The 10,991-nt window shown below is 42.5% G+C and overlaps 1 protein-coding gene across 2 annotated transcripts in view; it reads left to right on the top strand.

Moving 5' to 3' along the window:
* The first annotated feature begins 1,159 nt into the window (after window positions 1–1,159).
* The window catches only part of AMN1 (antagonist of mitotic exit network 1 homolog), a 41,594-nt gene continuing 31,762 nt past the window's right edge, over window positions 1,160–10,991 (top strand). The window contains exons 1-2 of one of the 2 annotated variants that reach the window (XM_079774044.1): window positions 1,160–1,300; window positions 8,469–8,601. In XM_079774044.1, coding sequence (XP_079630170.1) covers window positions 1,263–1,300; window positions 8,469–8,601 — 171 coding nt within the window. In that variant the 5' untranslated portion in view covers window positions 1,160–1,262. The remainder of the gene's footprint in view (window positions 1,301–8,468; window positions 8,602–10,991) is intronic. The other variant, XM_079774045.1, reaches the window with a different exon arrangement.

Raw genomic sequence — 10,991 nt, 5'->3', positions numbered from 1 at the left:
GTAATAATAATAATAATAAAAGACACCTCTTAGCTTCTCTTCTTCACAACACTATGGGTAGTGCCTAGTTTTGCTTCTGACCGGAATATCCTAAGATCCTTTAATCATTACTTGTCATTTATTTCCAATCAAAGCCTCAGGACTGTGCTGGGTGTGTTCTGGGCTGCAAACATTGCACAGCTCCTCCGCTGCCTGGAGGCAGGATGCCTTGGGACGGAGGGAGGTGGAGCAGGTCACCGAACAATGGGTCGGTTGGAGTTTGGAGGGAGGTGGTGGTTCACGCTCCGGCCGAGCGTGCCCAGGCGTTGCACCTGTGCCCTGAGTTCCTTGGAAACGGCTAAATAGCTTTTGTAGCCTTTGGGTTGTCATTGTAACTGTCGTAACTCCCTCTTGTGGTTTCCAAGTATAAATTTGCTGTAACACCTGTGGTCTGCACTGCAGTTCGGCCTTTACCGCGGTGAAGCGCTGCAACTGTAGTCGCTGGCCAGCTTAATGAAGACTCATAAATTTTGCTCTCTGTCTCTGGTGGTCGTCTCTTGCGGGTCGCCCCATAACAGGTGGACATTTAGAATCCTTTATATTAATATAAAACCTCTACCTCCGTGATGAAATTCTTACGGAGCTTTTTTGGTGGTTGTTAGCATGTAATGCTCTCATCTGTAAAATAAGTCTCAATAATTCCAACTTCACAGGATTCATAACCATGGTTAATTATTGGAGGCACAGAGCGCAGTGCGCACATCACAGAAAGTGCTCAGTAAACCGCAGTTATCCCCGATCCTCTAAAATGCTCCGTTTAACGGTAATGGAGCCCGTCTCCAAAGAGCTCCCCAGACTCTGCACCGCTCAATGTACGTCGCAGCATCCCATGCATCGCAGTAGTCAGCGCAGCAACCGCTCAGCGACGCGCGGCTAGAGGTGCACCGCGCTGGGCTGCGCGTGGGACTGCAACTCCCGGGGAAACCGCCAGGAGCTGGAGCCTGCGAGGTGGAAGAACTACAACTCCCATGGTACTTCACGCGAGCTTAGGGCTAGTCTATATTTTATCGCCCCAGCCCCTGCCGCAAAACTCTCAAAGACTCCGCCCCAAGGGTTCTCCTCGCCTAGCCCGTCCCGAGTGTGGTCCCGTCCCAGGCTGCGGAAGACGCCGTGTGACGTCACGAGGTCCTACGTTTGTGTGGGGAGCAGGAGTTGAAGGACGGTCTCTGGCTGGATTCGGGTGGCCCTGGGACCGCGGAAGAGGCTCTCGAGGGACCGCCGCGATGCTCCACCCGGAGCCGGTCAGTCAGCTCCTGGATCTGTGAGTCCACTCGGTCCCCGCCTCTCCCTCGCCCCGGCCCAGCACCTCCCCCGCCCGGCCCGGTTCTGCGCTGCTCTCCCTCCCTCCCGCCCCCTTCCCACCACCGGACCCACTGGTGTCGAGGCCCCGCTGGTGTTTCTCCACTGGGTTCCTGATTTGTCGCCTCCTCGTCGGTGGCAGTTGTGCCCAGCGGGCCGCTGCCCGGGACGTCCCCCGATGGGCGTCCGAGTTCTCCGTCAGTCTTGACCGCTCGGCGCCCGGGTTCCCGGCAGGGGCCTGTTTGGGTCGGGGCTGGGAGCACTGGTGGAACCAAACACTGGCCGGGGCTGCCCGTCCCCAGCTGCGTGGCCGGGGGCGAGTGACAGGCTCTCTCTGCGCCGAGGTCTTCATCTGCAGAATTCTGTAACAGTGCCTGTCTCACGGGATTGTAGTGAGCAATAAATGGAACGCGTGCAAAGGCCTTCGGAGGACGCCGAGTGTCCAGAGACATCTCAGAGAGCTTTACTTGATAGGAGTATTTTATTTCGGAGGCCTGTGGTTAGGGAACCGGACACGAAGGAGGCCTGGTGCCCGTCGCTACCAGAGTCAACTAGGTAGAGACGAGGTTGAATCTTGGTGGTGCTTTTTATTACTCAGGTGGCCAGCGATCTGAGAGAGTGACAGGTGCAATGTGACAGGTGCAATACCCCTAAACGACCGCTCTGACGGTTCATTTCAAGCCAGCGCTTATATACGGATAGAGGGTGGGGGTGTGGGGGGCGGGTTGGGGGGGGAGAGATTAAAACTAGTGAGTCCCCAGGGTGTGCTTCCTATCATTGTCGCTGCAAAGATTAGCCCCGGAACGCTGTCTGCCTTCAGATAGGTTCTATCCTCGATCTGCGCTTAAAATGTATCTTCTTTTCCGTGAGGAGCTCATCTGGGCTTCAAGGCTGCCTTATCTTTAGGCCCTGTTCTCCTTCTTGTAACAGGTCTAGTTTCCCAGGGTCTGTAAGAAAAATGTCTTTTCTGTGTGAATAGCTGTAAAACAGATGTCTTTTTCTGTGTGAATAGCTGTTCTATTTCTATTAAATGCACCTCCCCTATCCGTTAGGGTGGCTTATAAAGTGAGAGTGATTGGTTAAAAGTGATTATCTTATGCGATTTTAGGAAGACCATTTAAGTTGATTATCAAAGGCATTTATTAGAAATAGAGGCCCCCATGCACGAAATTTTTGCAAGAGTAGGCTTTTCTTCTCCAGCTGCCGGTACCAGCTTCCCTCCAGGACCTGGGCTTCCCTCTGGCCCCAGCTTTGTCAGGAAGGACATCTGGAATGATGTCCGGTCTAATGAGCATATTACCCTTTTATTATTATAAGTAGATAATCTATTGAATTTCACTTGGTTCATGAAATAAACTAGAGTAAGTTTTGCTTGTGTGGACTAACTGGTTTGCTCTGCTTGAGGGATTTTCAAAAAAATCTATTTTATTTTATTTTAAAAAAATCCCTCCTTTTGGTCATTCAGCAAGCTAAGAGTGTCAACCAGTATAGTGTTACTCTTGCTACCACTGTTGATGTAGGCATTGGGATGGATGGTCATACAATTATTGTGTTCCCTACAGTTGCTAAGTCATCTGGACATGGCTGGTGGGATCATTGAATTCTTCAAGTTGTCTAATCCTGATAGATAACATTGGCTGGAATCGAACCTGGGACCCTTCAGTCCACAGGCCGATGCTCTATCCACTGAGCCAAACCAGCCAGGGCTGAGCTTGAATCTTTAGATGGTGGAATAAGGGTGGCAGTTTTAATCTGATGGATTTTCCTGGCTTGCAGTTTGAATGTCCTTGATGATATCATTAGGTGTTCTGGTGACCTTTCTGAGTGGCCCACAGAGAAGTAGGTATGAATATTGTCTTCATGATCTGTTGTGGTCTCAGCTCTGCCATTATCGTGTGAAAGCAGCTATAGACAAAACATACATGACTGGACATGGCTGTGTTCCAAGAGAACTTTATTTACAAACGCAGGCAACAGGCCAGATTTGGCTGATGGCCATAGTTTTCCTACCCCTGGTCTAAGGTAAGGGTAACAGCTTTCATTCACACATTGCCCTGATCAGCCCATACTGCAGCCTCTCTGCCAAAGTTCTGATTCAGCTGGACAGCTACTGACACCCACTGAACACCACAGCTTTCAGCTGAGCGGAACCATCCCAGAACTAGGCCCAGACACTTAGGGAAACTTCTGTGAGCCAAGGGTCCCATTGAGCTAATGGCTTTGCTTCAGGTGGTCTGAGTGGCACATAAAGTATTGCCCAAAGCTGTCACTTTTCCACAAAGAAACAAAGATCCCTCTAGAGCCAGGCCAAATGTGATTTTTTTTTTAAATTATAGTTGACATACATCATATTTGTCTCAGGTGTACAACACAGTGACTCGACACCTGTGTAACTTACAAAGTGACCACCGTGATAAATCTAGTAACCATCTGTCACTGTACAAAGTTATTACTATAGCATTGACTGTGTTCTCTATCCCTGTACATTATATCACTGTGACTTATCTATACTAATAAAAGGATAATATGCTAATTAGACCAGGAGACCTTCCAGACTTCCTTCTGGACAAAGCCGTGGTGGCAGAGCCAAGGAAGAGGTGGTTACGGGTGACCAGGCCAGGAGGGGGGTAGGGAGAGCAGTTGGCGGTGATCAGGTCGATGCGGGGGGAGTTGGGGGCAAGCAGGCCGGTGGGGGGGGCCAGTTGGGGGTGAGCAGGCTGGCAGGGAGGTCTGTTGGGGGCGAGCAGGCTGGCAGGCAGAGTGGTTAGGGGAGATCAGGCAGGTAGGCAGGTGAGCTGTTAGGAGCCAGCGGTCCCAGATTGTGAGAGGGATGTCCAACTGCCAGTTTAGGCCTGATCTCTGAGGGGATCCCGAGGCGTCTCAGATTGGAGAAGGTGCAGGCCTTCTCTCTCCGCCCCCCCCCCTGCCCCGCCCCAATGCATGAATTTCATGCACTGGGCCACTAGTTTATTTTATAACTAGAAGTTTGTACCTCTCAATCCCTTTCACCGTTTTTTTCCTTCTCTTCTGGTAACTATCAGTTCTCTATATCTCTGAGTCTGTTTCTGTTTTATTTTATTTATTCACTTTTTGTTTTATAAATTCCACTTATAAGTGAAATAATATAGTTTCTGTACTTCTCTGTCTGACTTATTTCACTTAGCATAATACCCTCTAGGTCCATCCATGTTGTTGCATCGCTGAGTAATATCTTTATCCATTTATCTGTCAATGGACACCTAGGTTACTTTCAGATCTTAGCTATTGTAAATAATGCTGCAATGAACATAGGGGGCATATATCTTTTCAAAATAATGTTACTGTTTCTTTGTATAAATACCCTGAAGTGAAATTGCTGGGTTATATAGTAGTTTTATTTTTCATTTTTTAAGGACCCTCCATACTGCTTTCCATAGTGGCTGTACCAGTTTATCAATTTGAATATACCATTTCCATATGGTCAGCAAGGCCTTTGGGTCCTTCTCTTAGAACTTATAACTTTAACTTATAAGTGTCCAAGTTGATCCATTCCAAAATAAGAATATCAGACCATACAGTCAGTCACAAGGTCTCATGCTCAGGCATTCAGTTTCAACACGAGCTTATGAGCAGATTAATAGCTGCTTTAAAAAAAAAAAAGAGTATGTGGTGGTAGCTGCTCAGGCAGGTAGTAATGTTGTACAGGTATGCCTCACTATTGTGTTTCATAATTTTTACACATCAAAAGTTTGTGATAACCCTGGGTCAAGCAAGTCTATTGGTGCCATTTTTCCAATAGCATTTCCTCACTTGGTATTTCTGTGTCACATTTGGTTCATTCTCCCAATATTACAAACTTTATTATTATTATTATTATTATTATTATTATTATTATTATTATGGTGATCTGTGATCAGTGATATTTGATGTTACTATTGTAATTGTTTTGGGGCCCTGCAAACCACATCCATATAAGAAGGCAAATTTAATTGATAAATGTGTGTGGTCTGACTGCTCCACTGACTGGCTATTTCCCCGTTTCTTTCCCTTTCCTCGGGCCTTCCTGTTTCTTGATATCCAACAGTATTGACATTAGGCCAGTTAATAACCCTACAATGGCCTCTAAGTATTGAAGTAAAAGGAAGAGTCACAGGTTTCTTTAAGTGAAAAACTAGAAATGATTAAACTTAGTGAGAAAAGCATGTCAAAAGCCAGGATAGGTTAAAAGATAGGTCTTTGCTCCAAACAACCAAGTTATGAATCCAAAGGAAAAGTTCTTGAATAAAATGTAAAGTGCTACTCCAGTGAATATATGAATGATAAGAGATGAAACAGCCTTATTGATGATATGAAGAAAGTTTTAGTGGTCTGGATAGAAGATCAAACTAGCCACCACATTCACCTATGCCAAAGCCATTAATCCAGAGCAAGGCTCTAACTCTCTTCAATTCTATGAAGGCTGAGAGGTGAGAAATCTGCAGAAGAAAAGTTTGAAGCTAGCAGAGGTTGGTTCAGGAGGTTTCAGGAAAGAAACCAAATTCATAACAGAAAAATGCGAGGTAAAGCAGCAAGTGCTTATGTAGAAGCTACAACAAGTTATCCAGAAGATCTAGCTAAGATAATTAATGAAGGTGGCTACACTAAACAACAGGTTTTCAATGTAGACAAAACATCCTTCTATTGGAAGAAGGTGCCACCTAGAACTTTCATAGCTGCAGAGTAGAAGGCAATGCCTGGCTTCAAAACTTCAAAGGCTAGGCTGACTCTCTTACTAGGGGCTAATGCAACTGGTGATTCCAAGTTGAAGCCAGTGCTCATTTACCATTCCAAAAATCCTAGGGTCCTTAAGGATTATGCTCAGTTTACTCTGCCTGTGCTCTATAACTAGAACAAGAAAGCCTGGATGACAGCATATCTGTTTACACTAGTGTTTACTGAATATTTTAAGCCCTCTATTGAGACCTATTGCTCAGAAAAAAATATTCCTTTTAATATATTGCTGCTCACTGACAATGTACCTGGTCACCCAAAAGCTCTGATGGAGATGTACATCAGATTAATATTTTAAACCCTGCTAACACAACATCCATTCTGCAGCCCATGGGTCAGTAGTAATTCTGACTCTCAAGTCTTATTATTTAAGGAATGCATTTTGTAAGGCTATAGCTGCCATGGATAGTGATGGTAGATTAGAGTGATGAATCTGGGCAAATTAAATTGAAAACCTTCTGGAAATGATTCACCATTCTAGATGTCATTCATGATTCATGGGAAGAAGTAAAAATAACAACATTAACAGGCATTTGGAATAAGTTGATGGATGACTTCAAGGGGTTCAAGACTTCAGTGGAGGAAGTCACTGCAGATGGGGTGGAAATAGCAAGAGAACTAGAATTTTAAGTGGAGCCTGAATACGTGACTGAATTGCTGCAATCTCATTAAAAAACTTCAGCAGATGAGGAGTTACTTCTTTTATGGATGAGCAAAGGAAGTGGTTTCTTGAGATGGAATTGAGTTCTGGTGAAGATTTTTTTGACAACAAAGGACTCAGAATATTACATAAACTTAGTTAAAGCAGCAGCAGGGTTTGAAAGGATTGACTCCAATTTGTTTTTCCACTCCAATTTTAAAAAGTTTTACAGTGGATAAAATGCTATTAAATGGCCCTGGCCGGTGTGGCTCAGTTGGTTGGGTGTTGCCCCATGCACCAAGACGTTGCTGGTTCAATTCTTGGTAAATTCTTTTTTTTTTTTTTTTTTTTTTAATACTCACCCAAGGAAATTTTTCCATTGATTTTTAGAGAGAATGGAAGGGAATGGGGAGAGACAGAGAGGAGCATCGATGTGAGAGAGACACATTGATTGGTTGCCTCCTGCATAGGCCCAACCAGGACTGGGGCTTGAGTCAGCAACCGAGGTATGTGCCCTTGACCAGAATCAAACCTAGGACCCATTAGTTCATGGGCCGATGCTCTATCCACTGAGCCAAACCGGCTAAGGCATAAAACTATACTTGATGCTTTAAAGAATTTCTTAAGATATTGAATAAAATAAGGTATAGAAAAGTGAGTATAGAATGCTGACATTTTAGGAAACTATGATCCTCCTCTCACCCTTTAAGTGTATGTGTGAGTATGTGCATGTCTGTACAAGCACAGAGAAAAATATGAAAGAATGTACACTAATTTAGCATGAAGAATTAAACTAGTGAAAGAGGGAAGGGTAAGAGGGAAAGACAGAGGCTACCCAAAGAGGAAAAGAAAAAAATAGATTGCACTAAAAAAAAATTCAAGTGAATGACCACATTTATTCATGAATGTAACATTATGTATATGTGGGGGTATTTGTAGGCAGAAATTAAGTAAGATTTATATTTATTTGTTTAAAGTATGGGTTCCTCATATAGTTGGAATTTCACATGGGTCTTGGTGGTTGCCTGCTCTGATAACTCTAAGCATATACAATTCTGGCACTATGTTTGTTTTCTATATAATTTGTACTATTTGTGGAATCTCTGTGGTTATAGTTTCTCTAATGATTTCATTATCTGCATAATTTTTAAGAAAAATAGTGAAAACAAGCTTGATGGATTAACAGATAAAACTTTTCAATTAGTAGGCCCTAGTTTAATGCTTACTTAGAAATATGGGACTGAAATCTTGTGTCTTAGGAATTAGAGAGACTGACTTAGAAAAAACACTATTTTTGGCCATTTTGAACACATTTTAGTAAATGAGGTGTGCAAGAGAAAAAGTTAAAAATCACAGCAGTTAAAAATCACTTTTCTAAGATGAAGAAAAACTTGTCCATCACTGAGCACAGACTAAGCTTTGGAATCTTATGAAGCTTAAGCTGTAAATATTAGTATAAGATATACATTCTCTTCAACAGTGTTGTAATAGCTATGTATGGTGCCAAGGGAATACTGGAAATATTGGGGGGAACACTTTGTAAAGTATATAATTATCTAACCACTTTGCTATACATTTGAAATCAATACAAAATAATGTTAAATGTAAACTGTAATTGAAAAATAAAATTTTTAAATGTACTCTCTTTATGAAAGGACTAAGTGCTAATAAACAGCATTAAATAAATATTAAGACTCAGTACTGGTACAGTATAATTTACTATATCACATTTGTATTTCAGATGCCTTTGGTGCTTCACGAAGAATATTTCCAGATATATCACAGACATTAAGCCTTTGCCTCCCAACATAAAAGATAGATTGATTAGAATGATGAGCCTGCAGGGACAGATAACAGATTCAAATATAAGTGAGGTAAGAGTATATACAACTATAAAGCAAGCATATTATATTTTACTGTTTGGATATGGTTTCAGATTTCTGGAGCAATGGTATATAGTAGAATTAATAATACTTTTAAGGTATAATAAAGCATCAGGGTTCTTTTTTTCCTCCAGAAAACCAGAATGTTCATGTGTAATAGTTCTAAAAAATCTCTCCTACCATTTTCAGTTACTTCCCTTGTCTTCATAGTACCAGCACCTTGATCTCCATGTTTTTTAAACTTTTTGATCAATTATACCATAATGAAGCTGGAAAGAGTAAAACATTAAATGCAGGGTAAATAAATAAGTGGTAAAAAAAAAAAAAAGATCCACACTAAGAAATATGTTACATCGTGACTCTAGTACACAAACCACACTTACCTGTGACAGTACAGCAGGCCCTCCAATAACATCATTTTGTTATAATCTTGATGAGATGCCATAGGAACTTAACTCTTGTTTATATCAGTTAGCCTATAAAATTGATTTCAGTGTATGTCATTTGGCTTAAAGTCACAGGACCTATCAATACTGTGTGCATTATACTTGGATATTCTCTATCTTATTCTGTTATCTCTTATCTCCTTTAAAAATGTTGACCACAGCCTACTAAATTGATTTTATCCATTCATGGATAACAACCAGCAGTTAAAGGTCACTCTTCTAAACTCTTCTCATTTCTCTTCTGGATACCTCACTCCTACTCATTTATACTTACTCCTCTCTCTACAACTAAGCTAACATCGGCTATTCTTTAAGGTAGTAAATATAGTAAGGGTCTACAACCTGAATTACAATTCTAGCATTGCCACTCTTTCTGACATTGAGTCTCAGGTGTGTGTGTGGCGGGGCAGGGGGGTGTCTTTTTAAGAGAACTTCACTTTGCCCAGCCGGCATGGCTCAGTGGTTGAGCATCAGCCTATGAACCAGGTTGTGGGCTTGATCCCCGGTGTGGGGCCTGCAGGAGGCAGCCAATCAATGATTCTCTCTCATCATTGATGTTTCTATCTCTCTCTCCCTCGCTCTTCCTCTCCGAAATCAATAAAAATATATTTAAACAAAAAAGAGAACTTTATTATTATTTTAATTAGGGAAGAAAAGAGAAAAAGGAAAAGAAAGAAGGCAGATAAGAATCAAAACAGGAAAGATACTGGGGGAAAAAAAAGTTCCCCTCCCCTACTTTCCTTCCCCAGGACAGTTTTCCGAAGTCCCTTATGTGTTTGTGTATGTGTGTGTGTGTGCGTGCGCGGGGGCGGGGGGGGGGGGCGGTTAGGAGGTGGGGGGCAGTAAGTGAGAATTTCTGGGGTTGTAACCATCATCACTGTGTACAGAGACTAGAACTACAGTAGTCCCCCCTATCTGTGGGGGATACATTCCAAGATTCCCAATGGATGCCTGAAACTGTGGATAGTACTGAACCTTATATATACCATGTTTTGCCATATATGTATATACCTTTTCACATAAAGGGAGCACTTTATGGCTTCGGTTTGGCATATCTGATTGGCCAGCTACACTATTCTTGGGTTTGGGGCCATTATTAAGTAAAATAAGGGTTACTTGAACACAAGCACTGCAACACCATGGCAGTCATTTTGATCACTGAGGTAGCTACCAAGTAACTAACGGGCAGGTAGTGTATATGCCCAAGTGTGGATACGCTCGACAAAGGGATGATTCACATCCCAGGCAGGATGGAGTAGGACAGTGCAGGGTTTCATCATGCTACTTAGGACGGCGCACAACTTAAAACTTACGAATTCTTTATTTCTGGAATTTTCCACTTAATATTTTTGGACCATGGAAGACCACGGGTACCTGCAACTATGGCAAGTGAAACCGCAGATAATGGGGCACTACTGTACAAATTGATATCTTTACCACACATTCTCCCCCCAGCCTGTGATCAAAAGGAAGCAAACTCTGATGTTAGCACTCCAGCATACGACTGGGACTTCACATTGTAACTGTGCTTCAGTGTGTCTTAGTATTTCTTCTGCATCAACCTGATGTACTTTTAATGCTTTATTTTCTTTGTGTTAGCTTGCATTTGAACAAAGACATTTCCGTGTTGTAGTCTACTTGACTCTATGGAGGTAGAATAACATCAAGTTCTTACCATTGATGGTTTTGTGGGATATATAATTTATGTGTGGCTCTCAGATGCAACTTTATGACTCTGCAGAAAACTGGTGAGATTCCTCTCTTCCCCACCATCCCCATTTTGTTCTATTCCTTTCATCTATATTTCACTGACATATTTTTATGGCAATCTTTAATATTTAGTTAAACTTAATTTCACCTGAATAAAAATGGGCTAATGGGATGAATGAGAGAGAAAAAACAAAAGTATGATTTTCCTTGGTGCTCTCCACTATT

Source organism: Cnephaeus nilssonii (assembly GCF_951640355.1).
Source record: "Cnephaeus nilssonii genome assembly, chromosome: 6".
NCBI lineage: Eukaryota > Metazoa > Chordata > Mammalia > Chiroptera > Vespertilionidae > Cnephaeus > Cnephaeus nilssonii.
The sequence above is the reverse complement of the archived record's forward strand: the minus strand, read 5'-3'. Positions and strand labels throughout refer to the sequence as shown.